Consider the following 22,349-nt stretch of genomic DNA (forward strand, 5'->3'; position numbering starts at 1 on the left):
ATCCTCAATCAGTAAAAGCTCTCAGCCAGATCTGAACCCTGGACTAGGCCTGTATGATCCCTTAGCTCTTACACTTCGGACTCCCACCCAGCCTTGGAGGACAGGAGGTGGCATGCGGGAAACGCCTGGTACTTCCTGGTTGCAATCTTTGCCGTTTCCATCACCTTTTTAGGGGCCATGGTGGTTTTTTAGGGCCTACCTTTGATTGCTATACTTAGATTTTTCACTGACAAGTTTCTTTTTGAATCTTCTGAGCTATTTTTGCACTTCGGCAACGTGTCCGTTACTGCTGTGGCGTCATACTTCTCTCAAATGCTATCTCACAGCTCTTAGAGAGAGTGTGGTTGGTTTATCTACGTTTGTGGGCAGCATGTCTGCATTCGGAATTTGGGCTAAGGATGAAATGCGTCTGGTGCAGCCATGTTTCTCTTGGTTCTGTATGGAAAGATAGCTCTGTCCTTGGGTCTCAGCGTGCTGCTGGGTGGCTTAAATTTCCCATTCTCCTGGCAGTGGCCAGTTGTACGGGGGACCTTCCTAACTAGTATGTGAGTGGTCACTAGAGTTGTTCGCCTCTCTCACTCAGTCTCAGAAGAACCTGTTAATACATTGCAGCTCACCTCATGAGGAAGAAAGCAAGTATTCCCAATCCTCTTTTCTAATAGATCCTGTCGTGACTTACCAGGATGCAACATGAGAATGTTTTTGTGACTGTGAAAAATAGTAAATAAGACAAATTGAGAGACATTCAAGAAGCGAGCCGGTCAGTATCCTCACAAATTAAGATTTTGAGAGACAGAGATGGCAGGTTGTCTAAGGTGAAAAGAGACAGGACAATTCAGACAGTGCACAACTTGTAGGTTGGGTCCTGGCCGCAACGCCCTGGTTTGTAGGACAACTGGCAAAGCTGAAGGAGCCCCGAGGGTTCGTGAGTGGAAGCAGCTTAATGCCTTCGTCTGTACATCGGTTCGGGGGTCAACCAAGGTTGCCCGCAACAGATCTGAGGTTCCCAGTTGCATTGGTCTGGTTTTTGGTTTTGTTTTCCTGTAAAAGGGGAAGTTCACAATTAGCTCATTAAAATTTACACATGCCTAAGATCCCACCTGAAGAAAATGGTCTTTTACTGAAAAGGAGTGATCCCACTAGGATCACGACAATTTTGTTGTTAATGAAAAGGAATCCAGGCCAAGGTTGAGGATGATTTCCTTTGGAGCTACCTGTTTTAATCAGCAAGCAGATGCTGGTCTTAAATGCTCTTCTCTACCCAAAGAAAAAATGAAGGTGACAGGCACTTTTACTATTTTCTTTGTGTAGGTCAAGTTAGGTACAGTTTATTTTAAAAGTTAATGAGAGAAAGAATTCTAACGTGTAGAATAAATGAGTGATCAAGAGTGCTCACTTACCAAGAAGTACCGTATATACTTGAGTATAAGCTGACCCGAATATCAGCTGAGTCACTTAATTTTATGACAAAAACTTAATTAAAAGTGTGCTGAAAAACTCGGCTTATATATGAGTATATACGGTACATTAGGATACTTGACAAAAACTTTTTTTTTTCCCTCCCAGTTACCCATCCTGAACCCTTGTTGGCAGGAGGGGACTTTCAGGGTGGGGTGAAAGTATGTTGAGAAGACCTCTTTTGAAGCAAACAAACCTAATAGTAGTTTCTTTGGTGGATCTGCCTGTACATATCATTTTGATGTTTTAAGTGCCATGTGCCGTGTAATAGACATGTCTTTGTGTCCCATGCTCAGAGTGACTCTCTGATTTTGGTTAAGCAACTTCTCCTGTTTGCCTCTGGTTTCTTATTTATGTAATAGAAATCATAGCTTCCCCCGGTTCCTCAGAGAGTTACTATGAAAATCAAGTTTGGTAAAAAAATATCCAATATCTAAAAGTGAGGTATTGGTTGTTATGTGTTATCCAAGTGAATGATGGAGTTAACCAGTCAAGGTCATAGTGGTTGATACTGTAACTCACATATGACCTAGAAGGTCATCTTCAGTCTTAAGGCACTAAGTCTATCCAACAGGGGTCAGCGGGTTTGGAGTAGACCTGGGCCTTTGGGAGTTACCAGGTGGAGTTACTGAAAGAATTATGTTTAAGATCCTGAGAAAGTTCAAGTAAGATTAAAAATCTGATTCCAAGTGTTATTTTTTGTTTTGTTTGTGGTTCCGAGAAAAATGAGTAAGAACAGGAATAAATTTGGCATATTTTAATCTCCACATAAGACTCTGCTATTAATATTTTTAATACTACAACTTGGGTTCATAGGTCATATAACCGAGGGGGGAATAAAAAGACTTAATATTTCTTAAGGGGGAGGAGTAAGAGACCTACCTACCCTCAGTGCTGCCACGGCCCCAACTGCCTTCTCTGAAGCGAAGTTATATAATCTGAAAAACCTGACATTCCATATTGAGAGTTTATTGTAAGGTAGTAAAACCAGATTTTATATTTCGTTTATTCCTACAACTTCTGATGTGCTTCCAAAAATGGTATTAAGGCAGCAGCTGAGGAAATTTTATGAGATAATGAAGCAGAACAGTTACTGAAAGCCATCTGCTAGGTTGTTTACAAACTTGCTTCAATACTTCAGAGGCAATGGTAGGGTACGTGTCTAAACTTCACAAGCTGTACTAGGTAGAACTAAATGAAGTGCGCCCAGGCTAGGCTGAGCCTGGTCCCTCTCTATGCAGTGTGAGCCGTTGCCAGGCAGGCCTGTTGGAAGCCAGCAGAAAGCACCACACAGAGGTGATTATGTGCCACCATCTGTCACGCTTCAAGCCTACCATACAGCATGGCTAATCAGCCTTGGCAGGATGATGGATGAACAGCAGCAGCTGCCAAAAGCCACTGTTGGCAAATAGTCCTGAAGTTAAAAACTCTTCCTCCCCCCACCCCCCACCCCACCCTATCTTTCCTCTTCAGGGTCCTGCTGCGTGTCCGAATGCTGTACTACCTAAGACAAGAAGTTATAGGAGACCAAGCAGATAAGATCATAGAGGGAGCTGACTCAAGGTTAGTGGGATGCACACTTGATCTTGAGTTCATGTGGTGACCGTGTATTGTGCTTAAGGATCTTCCCAGGCCAGAGAAGGTCTTCTGCTTTTTCGTTTCTCAAATGCAGTATGAGGTCAGGGATAGGATGAGCGTCTGGGAGAGACTGCCTGTTTGCATGTATGAACACACGTGTGAGATAAATCACTGATGCTGTAAGATGACCTTTTAGATGTGATGCTGTTGTGAAAGATCCCTCTTAGTGGGGGTAAAGGACAACTGAGTTCTGCCCTTTCTTTTCACCTTTTCCCATCCTTCCCTACACACTCAGACCTTCTTTATGAGCAAAAGGATGCAGGAGTGTGTATCATATTCATTACTTGAAAGTCATTATTAATGCTAGCATTTATTCTAAATATTACTTGAATGTCTTCATAGTGAAGCAGATGTGTGGATACCTGAGCCTTTCCATGCCGAAGTTCCTACAGATTGGTGGGACAAGGAAGCAGATAAATCGCTCCTAATTGGAGTGTTCAAACATGGTAAGTAATGTTTCTATTTAAATCCATCATGATGGTACAGCTTTGTCTTTATTTAGAACCCCTTGCAGACTCTTTCCTAAAGTCATAATATTAATGAGGCTAGTTCCAAAGGACTCTTGGCGTCGAAAATTTTTCTGTACTGAAAAATCTAATATGAACTGTAAATATCAGATGCTGTTTTTGAATGTTTGTTGAGTATTTGAGAAGAAAACATTTCTTTCTTGGCTCTAAATAAAACCCAAACTGTATTTGTTTTAATAATAGCCAAGTTTTACTATAGATCTCCCTAAACTTTGCTTCCAGCGCTGCTTCACTTGCTACCTCTGCCAGCCAATGTCAAAGTGGACAGTGGGCTTAACCTCTGCTATTAATCTGTACAAGTGCCTCCTGGGCTTTGTTCCAAGCAATATTTCACAAATGTCAGTGCTGAGGACTCACGGCTCCCCCGAGTGGGATGCAGCCTTGTTAACTTTGAAAGGCTGGGGATGCAGAACTGGCATGATATATACAGTGAGCGATTCCTGATTATAATCCCAATTCTCTGGAGGTCGCAGAGGTATTCTCAGCAGCCCAGGCTGACTAAAGGGGAGAATGATGGCTTATAAAACCTTTCATGATGACAGTTTGGCTGGAGGCTCTACAGCAGTTAGGAGCAGTGTGTTGTAGTACACATCCTAATTGAATTGTGCTGTTCCGCTTGTGTACCACAGCCGCATTTTGTGAGCGCAGCCTAAAAATCATTTTCCCGCAGTGCACTGTTGGGATCTGCCATTTTCCATCTAGTCAACTTGGGCAGTCAAAAAGCAAATTGCAGTTTGAAAACCAAAGAGGGAACAGTGTCATCTTACTGACAAGCATCGTTCTAAACCTAATAAGACATGTTCGCTGGCCTGACGTACACAGTGATTTTCAACCAGCAGTGCGAGTGTCCAGCAGTGCTGAAGTGATTCAAAGGAGGGTGGGCAGAGGTGACCTTGGGACTAACACTGCAGTGATTGCATAGGGAAGTTCTGAGGTCTTTCAAATGTCAGACAACATTTACATGTTTGGGAAAATAGGGTCAAAAATCTTCCCAGACATATCTGGACACATTTTTCTGTTAATATTTGTTGTAATTCTGATAATGTCCCTAAAGTGTAACTTGACCCCAAAGACCTGCCCCAAAGGATCATGCCCCAGAATGCTTTGTTAAAACACAATTTGGATTTCCATATGGCAGATACTCTTGATTGGGAAATCAAATGCATCTGCTATTGTGGTGCGATGATTCTGTCCAGTGATGACGCCTTTCTTTGTTGCTGTGTCTTTCCTCTTGACTGGTGGGGGTGACACAGGCTATGAGAAGTACAATTCTATGCGAGCTGACCCCGCACTGTGTTTTCTGGAACGAGTTGGTATGCCTGATGCCAAGGCCATTGCTGCTGAGCAGAGAGGAACAGACATGCTAGCAGATGGTGGTGATGGGTAAGGAGGACATTTTAAAATTTTAATAAACTTTATGTCAGTATATTGCATATATTGGTAAGGTTCGATTTCTTTCTCTTTTTTTACAACGCACATTCCATATTACATCGGACTTGAACGGTAGTCTTTACCAATATTTTTTATTTACATATCATAAGGGCTACTTAATCAAAATTTTCTAGCCAGATAATATGAGGCTTGTTTGTCTTCTCCAAATGACAGGTCCTACCTTTCCCCAGCCCTTTCCATGACTGCATATTTTAAATATTGGTAGAATCACTGTTCAGGACAATCTCAGAATTAAAAGTCGCATTGTAACTCTTTCACCTCCCTTCCCTTTACCACTCTCTTGCTCATCAGTATGACTTCTTTTTCTTCTTCTTTTTTTTAACTTTTAAATTTCTATAGGGGAGAATTTGACAGGGAAGATGAAGACCCAGAATATAAACCAACCAGAACGCCATTTAAGGATGAAGTAGATGTAAGAACCTTACTCCATGGCCTTTGTAGTATTCTTAAAATAGCATATACCCAAATAAGACTTGTTAAACTTTATAGCTAATTGCCTTTCTTATAAAATTTAAGCAAAAATCAAAAGCACACACGTACACAAATTTAAATGAGTCTCTTTCTCCGCTTTCAAGGAATTTGCAAATTCTCCTCCAGAAGATAAGGAAGAATCCATGGAAATACATGCTACAAGTAAGCTCCTTAAAGACTAGGAAACAGAGCAAGAATCTCTTGGATTAGGGACTTTTTCTTTATTATGGTTATATTTTCTTGATAATGGCATTTGGGGGGGCGGGGATTTTTTTCCCCCACCATCAGTTAGTGAAGCAATTTTAAGCATCTTTAGAACTCTTTCTCTTGAATCAGGGCATTGGCAAACTATCTGAAATATTGCCAATTTATATAGAATACTTAACTTTTTAACCAATGTAAAATCATTAGTTAGCAATTCCATGAATGTTTCATGTGTTTAAATTTTTGTTGTAAAAGTGTTGCTTACAAGTATGATGGCAATGTGGTGTGTGTTATAAAGTGCGTTTCATATGTAAGATTGGTTTTTAAAAAGGCTCGTTGTCCTCCACCCACAGTTAAATATGAGGGCTGGCACGACTGTCCCACCCTGCCTTCCGGGTGGTCACTGAGGCACCCTGTTCCGTTAGCGAGGCCTGTGCGCTGCAAGATTGCAGCTACTTGTTTCAAACTGTCTTTCCCGCTTCCCCAGGCAAGCACAGGGATGGTAATGCTGAGCTAGGCCAGCTGTACTGGCCTCAGACTTCAGCCCTGACTACCCGTCTACGCCGCCTCATTACGGCCTATCAGCGCAGTTATAAAAGGCAGCAACTGAGGCAAGAGGCCTTAATGAAGACTGACCGCCGGCGGCGCCGGCCGCGGGAGGAAGTGCGGGCACTCGAAGCAGAAAGAGAAGCTATTATATCTGAAAAACGTCAGAAGTGAGTTTCCTTCGGGTTTATTTGACTCCTGGCACATTTCCCTGTTTTCTGCTTTTCTTTGCATAGAGCAGGCAGGGGTCGCCTCACAGGTCAGCCTGACTACATCAGAGCAATCTGGTCTGGCGCGCCCGCCCCCCCCCCCCTCCCCTCAAATAAGGACTTTGTATCAGGTTCACGGGAAAGAGAAAAAGAAACAATAGGCTTTTACTCTGAGTCCAATTTAAGCTAATATCTTTTTTCTCATAGATGGACAAGAAGAGAAGAGGCTGATTTTTACCGTGTGGTATCCACTTTTGGGGTTATTTTTGACCCGATAAAACAGCAGTTTGACTGGAACCAATTTCGAGCATTTGCCAGACTTGACAAAAAGTCTGATGAGAGTTTGGAGAAATACTTCAGTTGTTTTGTGGCTATGTGTAGACGAGTGTGTCAGATGCCCTCTAAGCCAGACGATGGTAGGTACATTAAGTAATACAAATTCTTTGCTGAAAGGCTGATGAAAGAGAAAAAAAAAATTTTTTTTTACATGAGAAAGTAACCCTTTTTCCAAAGCAAATCCGATTGCTTTTTTGTTCTAGAGCCACCTGACCTCTCTTCCATGATCGAGCCAATCACAGAAGAACGAGCTTCTAGAACTTTGTACCGCATAGAACTGCTGAGGAAGATACGTGAGCAAGTTCTCCATCACCCTCAGCTTGGAGAGAGGCTAAAGCTGTGCCAGCCAAATTTAGACCTGCCAGAGTGGTGGGAGTGTGGGAAACACGATCGAGACTTGTTGGTTGGTGCTGCAAAACATGGGGTCAGCAGGACAGATTACCATATCCTCAATGACCCTGAGCTATCCTTCTTGGATGCACATAAAAACTTTGCGCAAAACAGAGGGGCTGGTAACCTGTCTTCCTTGAACCCACTGGCAGTTGGATTTGGTCCCATCCCTCCGGTCAGCTCATCTGCTCACATTCAGGATGACAAGGGGATGGAGCAACCAGGAGGTCACCTGGAGGAATTGGGAAACCCGGCTGCCAAGGAGAAATCTGAGGGCAAAGAAAAGGAAAGAGAAATAGATGGTAAGGAGAAGGCCAGCAAGCAGGTGTGTGAGGCGGAGGCACCTGTGGTGAAAAATGACCTGGCAGGCATAGAAGTCAGTGTGGACATGGGATCCAAGTCACTTTCAGAAAAGGGTTCTGAAGAAGATGAGGACGAAAAGCTTGAAGATGACGATAAATCAGAAGAATCTTCCCAGCCTGAAGGTAACGTCCGCCACCTCACGCCTTCCCCTGACCACACAGCAGCCTGCTGTGATAGGATGCACTCAGGATGACAGTCATTTCCTGTGTTAAGTGTCATGAGTGTGTATTTTCTTCGATGACAGGATAATAATTTCAGGTTATGTTTCAGTGTGTGCTTTGTTCTGGTATTTGATGGTATGAAAAGACAAGATTTTGAACAACTTGCACTGTAAGAAGGATTTGCATACAGCATACCTTCTGTTCAAGAATACAGAGATTAACTTTATGGAACGGATTACTGAGAGTCCCATGTTGTTTTGGTTCAGATGACTCAGTGTGAGAGAGTCATTCACTGAGTAAATAGTATTAGTTATTTCAAAACAAATGCACAAAAAGACACATAAACCACCAATGACTATCAAGTCGCTTCCAACTCCTGGCAATCGGACATAGGTTTCATTATTGATCTCTTAACTAAAAGGGAAGAGTCTAGTCTGAAAGTAATTAGTTCTCTTTGTAAATTTTCAAGTCTCTTTCTAAGAGTGCTGTAGCTAGCTCAAGGTAGCAATGAAGCACCACATTGTGCTCTTTTGTGCTTGCTGAAACTTTGGATTTAAGTTAGAACATTAACCCATTTTCTCGTGTGGCCGATCATAGGCTTTGGGTCAGACTTTGTTGACATTCACCCTCTGTGACAATTTACCTGCAGAGTGCCACAGAGGGCTCCTCTCTGAGCCTCAGTCCCTTCATCTGTAAAATGGGAACAGCGCTGTCTGTCATGTCAGCACTGACTCACAGGGACTCCATAGGGCAGAGTAACGCTGCCCCGTTGGGTTTCCCACGCGGTAATCTTTTTAAAAGTCACGTCTTTCTCTGCAGATTAGCAGCAACTAGTGGGTTTCAACCAGTATTATATCTCAGTTAGTAGTTGAGTAACCACTGTTCCACTTACAGGGATTTAAGTTAACAAGCTTCAAAATGGCATTTAAAGTCATTTATAAAGTACGTAATAACATTTTAATCATATAGTAGATTATCAATAAGATGAAGGTCCATTCTATGTAAATGTTTAATTGTGCTCTTCCCGTGCTCCCGTTTCTGTGGCATTTTGGCTGTGAGTAATGCCTATGAACTGATCTCTCAGCAGGAGCTGTGTCTAGAGGGAAGCATTTTGATGAAGAAAGCAATGCTTCTCTGAGCACTGCGAGGGATGAAACCCGAGACGGGTTCTACATGGAAGATGGAGACCCGTCAGCATCTCAACTCCTTCAGGAGCGAACGTTCACCTTTTCATTTTGGCCTAAGGTTGGAGAGATATTGTTGACTGAAGAATGATAGAAAGGAAAAATCTTTTTAGTGTGTCACATAGTCTTTAACTTTGTCACAATGCACAAAATCTGTAGATTCTGTTTTTAAAGAATGAGCTAGAAAAGTTTAAAGAAAAAAAGTGTAGAATCATTTTCTAATGGTGCCATGAAGGAGAAATTATCTGAGAACGATTTTCATGGTGCTTTGTTCCTGTGGCTTTTAAGGTGGGCAACCCTGGGTGTCCAGTGTAGTGCATGGAAGATCGCTTCAACAGACTCGTCATTCGACAGAATAAAATGGTGGAACTAGAAAGCTCCTATTGTTACCTATTTTCCTAATCTGAAGTAGGACTCTCAGATGTAAGGCAATGTCATGTATTTAGAAATCTGTCTTCTTAACTTGGGAGAGAGAGGATAAGACGTTAAACTATTTGCTTTTATACATTTAATATAGTTATCTGTATATATCAAATATAGTTATCTATAACCAAAAGCGAAGTAATGACCTACTATAATATTATAATAAACCTATAAATAATTTGGTCTATTATTCAGAGTCAAAACTAAACATCCTAAATCAACATAACGGGGTAAACTAGCACAGGAAATGACTTCAATAGACTCTTTCCTGGCTAATCTTCCACACTGTTGGTTGTTTAAGAAACTGGGTGATGCTGTTGACTAAAGAAATCCCCTCATAGGAGCCCTGGTGGCGTAGTAGGTTGCACATTGCACCCCTCCCTGCAAGGTCATCAGTTCAAACCTCCCAGCCTTGCCAAGGGCAGAACATTCCTTCAAAGATCACCCCTGTGGATTCCTCTGGTATGGAAGGGGATTTGATGGACCAGTCACAGCTTTATTATAGCCAACACTTTTAATCTCTGCTCCTCAGTCTGAGGACTGTGATTAGAAGTTTTTCGTGTATGTGTGTCCGTGGAATTTGAAGTGCTAATTGAGAATGCAAATGGCGAGCATTGGGTGTTTCTTGATTGGTACCCGCAATGCTGGATTTGTAGAGCTAATGATGGACGTCCCGCTTCCTAGGACAGGCGGTGCACCAGCCTGCAGGTCTGAAGTACCAGAGTTTCAAGAAGTTAAAGGCAGGACTTGCACTGTTGTATGCTAATACTCAAACAAAATTTACTTTTCACATGTGGAAGTAGTTTTGAGTTGCCCAGTGTTGACAAATGGAAAATAATGTACCATATACACTCGTATGAGCCGAGTTTTCCAGCACACTTTTAATGTGTTTGTTTTTTTTTTGGGTGGTAAAATTAGGTGCCTCCGCTGATATTTGGGTCGGCTTATACTCAAGTACATACGGTGTTTTCTATATTGGAAACCCCTAAGACCTTTTGTCAGAGAAAACCATTTTTGTGGGTTTGTGCATATGTTTGTTTATTTTGTTATATTATCTTTTGCCATTGCCTACCAATTTACTTTAAAACCTTGCATTGCTATTTCATACCTTGCCAGATATATTTGTTCATCAAGGAACTTTAACCAAAGTTTGGTAACAGCTCAGTGTGACATATCTTCTCCCTCCCTCCCTCCCTCCAGGATCGAGTCATGATAAACCGATTGGACAACATCTGTGAAGCTGTGTTGAAAGGCAAATGGCCAGTCAACCGGCGGCAGATGTTTGACTTCCAGGGCCTCCTCCCTGGATGCACGCCCTCCGCTGTAGATAGTCCCCTGCACAAGAGGAGCTTCGCCGAGCTCTCCATGGTTGGACATGCTAGCGTCGGTGGGAACGAGGACATCATAGCCTCTCCTCAGTTGTCAAAGGTGAGTTTCCACGACATTCATAGCATACAAGCAGACTCTCGAACCCTGAGCCACTTTGAACGCTTGTGTGTAACTGGACTCCGGGAGAAGTAAGGCGCCCTCAGGACATAATGCTCAAGTGTTGCCTGTGATCCACAAGGGCAGCAGTTGCTGTGCTTTGCTTTCCTCTCCTGTGAAGAGTTAGAGTCTTGGAAAACCACCTCAGGCAGTTCGCCCAACAAGTTCACTGGGCCTCGCCATGGCCTGGGTACAGTGAGAAGCAAAGGGACTGCTGATTCTCCAGCCATATCCACTTTGTGGCTTTTCCCTGCCTGAGAATGTGTTATTCTGCGGGCTTCTTGTTTTTCATTTCCCAAAGCCAGCCAAGTACCACTTTGGTTCACTGCAGCTTTCTTTTGGCTTTTCCGTGTAGGAAGATGCACTCAACCTATCAGTCCCGCGCCGGCGGCGGCGGAGAAAGAAAATAGAAATCGAGGCTGAAAGAGCTGCCAAGCGGCGGAACCTCATGGAGATGGTTGCCCAGCTGCGGGAGTCTCAGGTGGTTTCAGAAAACGGACAAGAGAAAGTTGTAGATTTATCAAAGGCCTCGAAAGAGGCAACAAGTTCTACCTCAAATTTCTCATCTTTTACTTCAAAGTTTGTCTTGCCTAATGTCTCCACACCAGTCTCTGATGCCTTTAAGACTCAAATGGAACTACTCCAGGCAGGCTTGTCACGCACACCTACCAGGCATCTGCTGAATGGCTCCCTAGTAGATGGAGAGCCTCCCATGAAGAGAAGACGAGGAAGGAGGAAAAATGTGGAGGGCCTTGATTTGCTTTTCATGAGTCACAAACGAACATCGCTGAGTACAGTAAGTCAGGGGATCCCGCCCGGGCATGGGCTGAGGTTGCAGCAGTGTGGGTGTCAAAGCTGGCTTCTTGCACTCTTGAAAGAGAATTACAGTGAACACAATCTGGGCTCTGAGCTGGAAAATTGTGCTGATCATTGATCCAGACCAGTTAGCCTACAGGAAGCCTAGCTGGAGGAGTTGTTTCTCAAGGTGATGGTGTTATTGATTGCTTTCAGAAGAGGGGCCCAAAACAATGTTTTTCTGAATCTAAAATGGCTGTCCTCGAATTTTTGAGGTAGGAAAAAAAGCTGCTACTCTTAAAAGTATTTATCTACCTTGGGCTCAATATCAGTTAGATTAATATGAAGGTTTAGATTCAGGCTAGAAGATGAACGCATATACAGAGCTAGAGATGCCACATACACTGACCTTCATGAAAACTACTTCTTTTTTGAAACCTAGGCTGAAAGGGGGTTCTGACAGCTTAGGATGCAGTAAATGTATGTGACAGTACATTTTTAATATTTCCTTTTCAAATTTAAAGGAAATGGATGTAATATAAACAAGAGAATTTTCTTCCTTACTCTGCCTCACTCATGCCTTCTAAAAATGTGCTGTCTCGCTTGCTGAAGGTGAGAATTTTGCCCCAGAGGACCCAGTGAATGACACGCATTCTCTTATTAAATGGTGATCTGGGCTTATGGATTAGAAACCTAAGCCTACAAGTGACTCAAGTGTTAATTTGTTGATTTTGAGGCAAATGGGGTGCTCATGACACTTTTGTAGGTAAATCCTGAAAACCTTGACCTTGGGATAAAGAGTACAACACAGATTGGTAGTTTGGGAAATATGGAAATTTATAATTCAGGAGAGAAAATTGTTTTAAGTGTGTTTTTTTATACCAGACCTATCTTTTTTGCTCCCCCTTTTTTGGACCTAAAGCAGTGGTTCTCAACCTGTGGGTCGCGAGCTCTTTGAGGGTCGAATGACCCTTCCACAGGGGTCGCCCGATTCATAACAGTAGCAAAATGACAGTTATGAAGTAGCAAGGAAAATAATTTTTATGGCTGGGCGTCACCACAACATGAGGAACTGTATTAAAGGATCACGGCATTGGGAAGGTTGAGAACCACTGACCTAGAGGAAGGTTCTTAAAAGGATAGGAAATGCAGTAACTTTCAAACCGAAAAAGTTGCTGTCAAATCAGTTCCTACACCTGGTGACCCCCATGTGTGTCAGTAGAACTCTGCTCCACAGGATTTCCAAATGACTGTATTATCAGAAATAGATCACCAGACCTTTCTTCCAAGGCACCTCTCAGTGTTTGGGGGTTAGTAGTTGACTACTTAATCTTCTGTGCCAACCAGGCAGGGATTGCTCCAGTTACTTAAAGAGATAGGGAAAAATATGGCAAACTCACAGCTCAGAAATGACAAAATAGCATTCCCTGAAATTTGTTTGACTCCGAGTGGGGCTGAATTAAAATAGAAACATCTCAAATGGGTAAAAGTAAGATTTCAAAATGGATTACTAGTTGATTACCAGTCATTTTTGTTGGTTTCAAGGTTATTATTATAATCTTATAAAAATGCACCTGGTGGATGACCTGCTGCCACTGCTGTTTAAGAGGTTAAAATGCTATTTTTAGCTATGTGTAGTCCTCAAGGTTTTGGGTTTTTTTAAATCATTTTATTAGAGGGTCATACAACTCTTATCACCATCCATGCATACATCAATTGTGTAAAGAGCAATTGTATATTCGTTGCCCTCATCATTCTCAAAACATTTGCTCTCCACCCAAACCCTTGGCATCAGCTCCTCATTTTCCCCTCGCTCCCCCTCCCTCATGAACCCTTGATAATTTATAAATTATTTTATCATATCCTTGCACTGTCCGACGTCTCCCTTCACCCATTTGTCTATTGTCTGTCCCACTCCCCCCACCCCCAAGAAGAGGTTATATGTAAATCCTTGTAATCAGTTCCCCCTTTCCAACCCACCCTCCTGGTATTACCACTCTCACCACTGGTCCTGAAGGGATCATCCGCTCTGGATTCCCTGTGTTTCCCGTTCCTATCTGTATCAGTGTACATCCTCTGGATCAGCCAGATTTGTAAGGTAGAATTGGGATCATCAGACAAAGTTTTGTCACTGGTAATGAGTCTTCATGTTTGACACCATCCTAATATTCTGGTATATTTTGTTGACTGAACAAGCCTTTCTTCATAAACATCAACAACCTGGGGAGTCTCTACAGCTGACACCTTTGTCATTGAGTATTTGGATCACAACACAGCCGTGTTTGTAGAGCAGGTGTCAGAAATTAATAGTCAGTGAGACCCAGGTGCTGGGGTTTGTTTGTTTGTTTGTTTTGTTTTGTTGCCAGCATAAATGGTATACTAAATTTATTGCTGACTTTGTTAATTTCACATATTTTAAGCATCACTAAACATATTTTACACATCACTAATTTATTGATTTTGTTTTTCCAAAGTAACATTTAACAACTCAGTTCACATCTCAGAAATGTTATATAATGTAGCTTTAATTTTTTTTTTTTAATTAAGTGATGGTGTTCAGGGCTTACCCCATTTGATGTTCTGGAGGGTGCTGTGCATGCACACACAATGCAAGACAAACACGGATTCGTTTCTAAATAAAACGAGTCACGAAGATGGTGGCTAAAGTCTGGGAATGTTACTGGTTCGTTTTTATAAACCAATAATGCGTCATCATTGTGTGTGTTTGTGAGTATGTGTGTATGTGTGTGTACCTCGTGACTAAGACATGTCAAAAGGACTTTCTGAGCCCAGAGAACAGCCAGGACTGGAGTGTGGAGGAATGTAGAGAGAAATAAAGTTTCCCTAAAAATTAATACCTTTAAGCTTTGAAGCTTGAGTAGACATTTGCCATTCAAAAAGGGTGGTGGAAAAGGAAGAAAGATGAAGCCAGGGTTCAGCAGAGATGAGCTTGGAGACCAAGCAAGGTGTAAACCACAAGGCCTTAGTTTCAGGCTCAAGAACTTGATCCTTGGTCTGAAGAAAATGGGGACCCAAACACTGAAGTCATTTAAATAAAGAATAGAATGTGATTTTTGCACAGAGCTGCATTTAGCAAACTAAGTCGTGTACCAGTGTGAAAGTGGGATTGTAGAATGGTAGAACTTGAATAGAAGGAATATTGTAATAGTTCAGTTGAGAACTGAAGAAGGTCTAGACCTAGTAGGGATGAAAAATGGGTGGTTGGAGATAAGCATAACAGATTTGATGATGAATGGCTGGGTAACTCTAACTCACTACCTTTGAGCCAGTATTGACTTATAGCAACCCTACAGGACAGGAAAGAACTGCCCCTGTGAGTTTCCAAGACTATAACTCTTTAGGAGAGTAGAAAGCCTCATCTTTCTCCCAAGAAGTGGCTACTGGTCCTGAACTCATAACCACCAAGCCACCAGGGCTTTGATGGTAGAATATAGACTTCGATTAAATTTGATCTTATAAATGTTGCCACCCATACCTAACACAAGATATTACACTTACAAATTTTTGCTTTGTACACAAAGTACTGATTTACTTATAAGCTAGCTTTTAGAACAATTACTTTAGTTACAAAGTATCTTTGATAGACTTGTCTAAGGACCTCAGATTGAGTAGGCAGACTATTGTGTGTATCAAGTCCAGACAAATGATATCTGTGCCTTCTTTAGGGTTTTGAAACTGAGGAAGAATGGACCTGTGGACTTTGTAACTCATGAATTCTGCAGTGTAAAGAATAGCAATATAAGTTTCTCCTTTATTTAATAGCTATCCCCCCAAAAGCTGCTTTTATCAAAGAGCCATTGTGCTAGGATTGCATTTTCTTGGGGTAAGACATTATCAGAATGTCTCTCAATGTGAGAATTTATATCGTTGTCAACTTTCTATAGGAGGATGCTGAAGTGACCAAAGCTTTTGAAGAAGATATAGAGACTCCACCAACAAGAAACATTCCTTCTCCTGGACAGTTGGACCCCGACACACGGATCCCTGTGATAAATCTAGAAGACGGGACTAGGCTGGTTGGGGAAGATGCACCTAAAAATAAAGATTTAGTTGAATGGCTTAAGGTGCATCCGACTTACACTGTTGATATGCCAACTTATGTACCAGTAAGTATTGCCGAGTTTGGAGCTGGAAGGGATCATCCGAGTCAGTTCTCTTTCCCACGTGATATCTACATCCCGGACACCACCTTTTGTGTCGAAGGTGTCAGGGTTTTCAGTCTTGCGTCCCTGTATCTTCTACATGCGTGTTGTGTACTGTGAAGCTGATTTCAACTCATAGTGACCCCATGGCATGGAGTAGAACTATGCCCACCGGGTGCTCTAAGCTGTGATCCTTCCAGCAGTTCACCAGGTCTTTATTCCCCTTGATGCTGTGGGTAGATTCCAACCACCAACCTTTCATTAGCAACTGACAGGTTGACTGTTGTGCCATCTGTAACAGAGAGACTGGACTCAAAACTGCCACAGAGGGTGCATCTACTGGCCCCTTTTACTCCACCAACCAACCAAAGTTCCTTCAAGAATGCTGCGCGCGGCCTCATTATTGGAATAAAACTCTGAAATGTATTCTAATTGGTCTCCAAACAAAGTTTGACCAGCAAAAAAGTACTATGAAGTTGTTTCCTACTAAGAGATAAACAGTTAATGCATGACAAGATTTTATTAGGTTCTTTTAAAGCAACCAAATAGCACATATACCATATATTTAAGTATTTGGCATTTAGTATCTCCAAATGATCAGTGACATAAACTATTAGCTAGCTAGTAAGCTTCTTCTTTAATTTCCTGTGCTGATGTGATAGATTTTTAAAACTTGTGTATAAGATTTCATTTTTCTTGCGTTCAGCCAGGTTTTGCTGCCTGTCTAAATGCCCCCCTCGCAAAGGTGCTCTTAGCCCTGTGGTTAGTTCTCACATGCAAATTTTATGTGGTTAGATGGGGTGTCCCTGTGTTCATTTAAATCACTGACTAGCAGTATCAGTCCTGTAGAAATAGCCTTTAAAGATCCATCACTTGGTTAAACAGTAGAAGGAAAAGAAAACCTTAAGTTTATTTTTGATAGGCAAAAAGAAAAGCAAATGTATTCATCTCGCTCTTTAATGCTTAGTGGGGGTGGGACCTGGGAGGTGTACGGTGGATGAAATGAAGGGTTTGCTTTTCCTTCAAGAAAAGTAAGATTTCTTAATACATAAAAAAATGCTCAAAAAAAACAAACAAAAATGCTCAACTTCCAGAGTTACTAGAAATGACTGTTCTCCATCATTTACATAGGAAATAATATAAGAATACAGTGATATATACAACTAAATACTCCATGTTTTTTTTAACAGAAGAATGCAGATGTGCTGTTTTCCTCATTTCAGAAACCTAAACAAAAACGACATAGATGTCGAAACCCTAATAAATTGGATATAAACACTTTGACAGGAGAAGAAAGGGTGCCCGTTGTTAATAAACGAAATGGGAAAAAGGTAAGATATTGGAATAGGGAATTTATCTGGATGTTAACCCCAAAAGTAGTGTCTTTACTGGCCGCTATGGTTAGGGATGACGGGTCATGTTTCTTCCTGGAGACTTTCTGTCAACCTATGGGTCTATGGGTCATGACCCCTTTGGGGGTTGAACCACCCTTTCACAGGGGTCGCCCGATTCACAACAGTAGCAAAATGACAGTTTATGAAGTAGCAACAAAAATCATTTTATGGTTGGGGGTCGCCACCACATGAGGAACTGTAGCGGCATGAGGAAGGTTGAGAACCACTGGCCTAGAGAAGTGTTTGATTTGTTTCCAATGTTCTTTCTCAGATGGGTGGAGCAATGGCTCCTCCGATGAAGGATCTGCCCAGGTGGCTGGAAGAAAATCCTGAGTTTGCAGTTGCCCCAGATTGGACTGACATCGTTAAGCAATCGGTACGTACAAACTGTTTGGCAGGAATTTACAATACAAAACCTTTCCTGCATTTTTTCTTACATTTCCATTACCCCATTCATTAAGTATAACAATTCTTAGCTTTAGAGAGTTGATAGCAATACATCATTTCATATATAGTGTATCATCAGCCTAAGTGGATTGACTAGTGCTCTGTAGATATACACATTCATAGTGTTGAGGTCAAATCACCATGGAGGAATGCTTCTGGGAAGCGGACTTAACATTCCATCTATGGAATAGATTTTATGGTAGAAATCATGAAGATTGTTAACTATGATAGCTGATTTTTAAATAGAAAAAGCGCATAAAATGTTTTTTCATTATGAGGTCCTTTTTAAAATTAATTAGTTAAGGATAGCCTGATTACTTTTGTATGTGTTTGTTTAAAGTATTGTATAGTGCAATTGACTTAGTTTTCTTTTGGCATACAGTTATATGAATTTTAGCGCATGTACAGATTCAGCTACCATAATCAGAACACATAACAGTTGCCTCACCCCGAAACTTCTCTCGTACTATCTTTATTATTATGCCCCTCCCTATTCTAGCCCCGGGCAACCACTGGCCAGTTCTCCTTTCCTAAGTATTTGGGAGGCTGTCATATACACTGAAGTGAAACCAAAAAACACTTTTGAGGTGGCTTTTATGCATTGTGATGCCTTTGAGATTCATCCCAGTTGTGTGTATCAAACATTTTTTATTCATTTATTTTTTGTTTGTTTTTTAAAAAGATGGGGAAATTGTTCTTTGTATTGCTGAATAGTATGCCATTTCAGGCCTATGCTGGTTGTTTAAAAAAAATTTTTAACGCATTCTACCATTGAGAGACATTTGAATTATTTCCAGATTTTTACTGATACTTTAATTCATTAAATTTGTCCTATCTCTTAGTTACTTTCTGGTGCATTGTTTCTTAATTATGGATTCCGATAGCATGACATTTACCTCACCTTCTCAGAACAGTCTTTGCCAAATCATTTTGGAATTTAGCATAAGTCCATGGAACTTACCCTAATATTAAAAATCAAAATTTTTGTTTTCATGAGTTTTATCAATGAGTTTTTAGACCGGAATTAATTTTTCAAAGTTCCATTGGGAAAGCCAGTTTTCAGTTCATCATAAAGGCCCAAGTCAGTATTTTACATTCAGGGCCACTTGGGAAAATTGATACGATTTGCCCAAAGAAATGAAAGATGTGTGAGATTTGGGGATGTATTTGTACTCCTGGCACAGGAGGAAGGAGCTCTAGGGGTTGGGAGGTAGGTGCTTGTTGACAGACTGAAAAGGACCTACCCGTTGGCTCCAAAGAAAACAGACGTGGCAGTTTCCCTCCTTAAAGATACACGGTCTTGGTAACCTCTGGGGATGTTCCATTGTCTTCTCCGGGGCCACAACGAGGTGCCGTGTAAGTCAAGGGGCCACGACGAGGTACCGTGACAAGGGTTTGGGTTGTGTTTTAGTTTTGTGTAGGCAGGCCTTCAGGGTAGAGTAGTAAGAGGCTGAGCTGCTCTGGGGGGGAAAGGTTTGCTTCTGGTAAAGATGGACAGCTTTGGAGACCCTGGAGGGTAGTGCCACTCTGCCTTGAGGTCACTAAGAAAGAAGTCAGGATCGACAGGAGGACAGCAATAGATTTGTGGGTTTGTTTGGTATTTGTTGGACTCCTAACTGACTCACTGAAAGTGTCTGTCCAGACCCGCCTTTGCTTCCATGCTGATGGCTCCAGAGACTGGTTGCTGTCCACCCTATGGAGACTTTCTCCTCTGCACACTTTGTGGGCTTGCCATAAGTAAGAATCCCAAAGCAAGTGATAAATTGGAGTATTGTGTTAGGCCGGGCTGACAGAGAACCACATCCAGTGACGGATATATATGTGTAAGAAAGAGCTTTCTATCAAGAAATTGTATATTAGGAAACCATCCCAGTCCAGGTCAAATCCATAAGTCCGATCCTAGTCCATAAATCCAATACCAGCCCATAAATCCCTCTTCTGAATCACAGCCAAAAGCAATGATGCCAAATCCAGGAAAATCACAAGCCGTTGGGTGAAAAATCTTGTGGATGCTCATCTCCAGGGGTCTGGCAGGTCTCCGAGTGGCTTGCCCAGCAGGAAGGTGAAGGAAGAGAGGGGCGGGGAGATTCCCAGGACCCACAAGTAGGCACCATCCGGTGTGACCTGTTTGACAGGCTAGACTGCACCCCTACACTTCAAGTTCACGTGAAATTATGTAACTACCACATCGCAGTCCACGTAAATCATAGGGGTGCACTTCATGGTTTTTTCAGAGACTGTAATGCCATTGTTGGCCTGTCTTTCCCCCAGGGCTTTGTTCCAGAGTCCATGTTTGACCGTCTTCTCACCGGGCCAGTGGTCCGGGGAGAAGGAGTAAGCCGGAGAGGAAGGCGACCAAAAAGTGAGATTGCCAGAGCTGCTGCAGCTGCCGCTGCTGTGGCCTCCACGTCGGGAATTAACCCTCTGCTAGTTAACAGCCTGTTCGCTGGAATGGACCTCACCAGCCTCCAGAACCTCCAGAGTCTGCAGTCTCTCCAGTTGGCAGGGCTCATGGGCTTCCCTCCGGGACTGGCAGCAGCTGCTGCTGCTGGAGGTGACTCCAAGAACCCAGCGGCCATGCTGCCCCTGATGCTCCCGGGGATGACGGGCCTCCCCGGCGTGTTTGGGCTGGGCGGGCTGCTCAACGCCCCGCTGTCTGCCACGGGGAATGCCACCCCCGGCCCTGGGCTGGAGGACCCAGATGACGGCGCTGCGAAAGCAGAAGAGAAAGGCAATGAGAATGAAGATGAGAACAAAGAGTCTGAGAAAAGCACAGATGCTGTTTTGGCTACTGACTCTACAAATGGATCTATTGGTGCTGCTACTGCTACGGCTGGGTTGTCCTCCAGCCCACTGGCCTTCAACCCTTTCCTCTTGTCCACTGTGGCCCCCGGCCTCTTCTACCCGTCCATGTTTCTACCTCCAGGCTTGGGAGGGTTGACGCTGCCTGGGTTTCCCGCACTGGCAGGACTGCAGAATGCTGTGAGCGCCAGCGAGGATAAGCCTGCGAACAAGGCTGAGGGCACGCCCTTCAAAGACGAGGAGGCCCTGGAAGGCAGCGATGCTGAAGAGAGCCTGGATAAGACCGTGGAATCTTCCACCTTAGAAGATGAAATAGCACAGGGCGAAGAGCTCGACTCACTCGATGGGGGAGATGAAATAGAAAACAATGAAAATGATGAATAACCATTACCAATTCCAGTTAAAGTGTTTAAAACTTTTGACAAGTGGTAGTCCTACTGTTTACACTCACAGTTAATGTTTATAACTAGTTTTATAAGCTGTCTGTAACATAGTATAGCAAAAGGAAAAAAAAAAGTCCAAGTCATGTTATACAGGTGTGTCAAAAGGTATCTTGGTCATTAAGTATTGTGCAGTGCATTATTTATTATCCCTAGGAGAGATGACATTTGAGAGGTAATCGTGTCTTTTTAAGGAAACTTACATAATGCTCTGCTTTTTTTTTCTTTTCTTTTCCTTTTGGTACCATCGGTATTAAAATAAAAGAGCAATTTGTAACTGGGCGGCACGGATAGAAGGAAGTGCTGCTTAAAGGAAGTATGAAGTTATATATTTAATTTTTAATGTTTTTGCTGTGAAGGTCAAGATGAAATTTATCATACATATCATACTTACTTATGTTTTTCCTTTTGGACCGCATGGGAGTTCCCACGCGTGCTCATCCACACATCCATACACTCTGACAATCTCCACCGTAGTGTGAATGTCTCTGTCCTGAGACACAGCAATAATCAGGCAGCTGTTGAATGTGAGGGGTCCCTTTGGAAATTAACCTCCTGGGAGGGTTATTGCCAGATAGAACTACAGTTCCATTGTCTCGTGATATTGTAATGCACTGGTATAAACAAATAGATAAGTAAATAAAGAGTGAGAAAAAAGAGAGAATCAGGTACCTTTTTAAATTAAAGGACTTTGTTACTTTAGCCACAAAGCTAAACAGCATTACCTCAACTCTAAACTAGCCTTGAAGTTTACAGACATGACTTTGTAAATGTATTGTTTTTCTTTGTTGTGATGTCCTTTTATTTTTTTTCTTTGAAATTGCTATCATGTAAGATAAAATGTAAATTGCTGCCAACTGTAGTAATGATGCTTTTAATAAAAGTGACCCATGATATGCAGAGATGTAATTATAGAATGTAGTATGAGGGGAACTGGTGTTCACTCTATTTTTTGTATTCGCAATAGATGCAAATACAGTATTCTGTCTTTTGTACAGTTTCTTGATATATCCTCTTATACTAGAGTAGCTGTTAATAATCCTCTTAATTGTTCTCAAGACTAGGCAGGGAAAAAAAAAAAACACCTTGAATTACCTTCACAAAATTCCACTCCAGACAGCTCAAAAACCTCCCTCTACTGACTGAAAAAAGCACTTGAGATTGAAAATACGTATAAATGTGTGCCGCATGTGATAATGCGGTACACTAAAACACAAAAAGGCAAAAGAAAAATGAGGCTTTAATAGGCACAATATCTAGGTCATTTATCCTTGGTTAATGGATAGAAAAACACAATGCCACAGTGTCGACAGAGGCCACAACGGCACCTGGTGTCCTGTGAACCAGAGTTTGATGCCAAAACCCAGTGTAGGAGGGGGGAAATCCACATGGGATTTGAAGGTAGCTCTTAAATGTGCGAGCACACACCCACCCACACCACCCCTTGCTCTCTAGAGCTAC

General features: G+C 42.2%; 1 protein-coding gene across 3 annotated transcripts in view; it reads left to right on the forward strand.

The window, feature by feature from the left end:
- The window catches only part of CHD7 (chromodomain helicase DNA binding protein 7), a 274,681-nt gene extending 252,891 nt beyond the window's left edge, over positions 1–21,790 (forward strand). The window contains exons 24-38 of one of the 3 annotated variants that reach the window (XM_075549703.1): positions 2,932–3,021; positions 3,439–3,542; positions 4,877–5,006; positions 5,415–5,487; positions 5,651–5,708; positions 6,238–6,466; positions 6,713–6,921; positions 7,045–7,716; positions 8,840–9,000; positions 10,563–10,790; positions 11,203–11,643; positions 15,548–15,769; positions 16,996–17,136; positions 17,471–17,575; positions 19,918–21,790. In XM_075549703.1, the coding sequence (XP_075405818.1) occupies positions 2,932–3,021; positions 3,439–3,542; positions 4,877–5,006; positions 5,415–5,487; positions 5,651–5,708; positions 6,238–6,466; positions 6,713–6,921; positions 7,045–7,716; positions 8,840–9,000; positions 10,563–10,790; positions 11,203–11,643; positions 15,548–15,769; positions 16,996–17,136; positions 17,471–17,575; positions 19,918–20,832 (3,778 nt within the window). In that variant the 3' untranslated portion in view covers positions 20,833–21,790. The remainder of the gene's footprint in view (positions 1–2,931; positions 3,022–3,438; positions 3,543–4,876; positions 5,007–5,414; positions 5,488–5,650; positions 5,709–6,237; positions 6,467–6,712; positions 6,922–7,044; positions 7,717–8,839; positions 9,001–10,562; positions 10,791–11,202; positions 11,644–15,547; positions 15,770–16,995; positions 17,137–17,470; positions 17,576–19,917) is intronic. The other 2 variants (XM_075549705.1, XM_075549704.1) reach the window with 2 other exon arrangements.
- Positions 21,791–22,349: the final 559 nt, after the last annotated feature.

Source organism: Tenrec ecaudatus, chromosome 5 (assembly GCF_050624435.1).
Source record: "Tenrec ecaudatus isolate mTenEca1 chromosome 5, mTenEca1.hap1, whole genome shotgun sequence".
Lineage (NCBI taxonomy): Eukaryota > Metazoa > Chordata > Mammalia > Afrosoricida > Tenrecidae > Tenrec > Tenrec ecaudatus.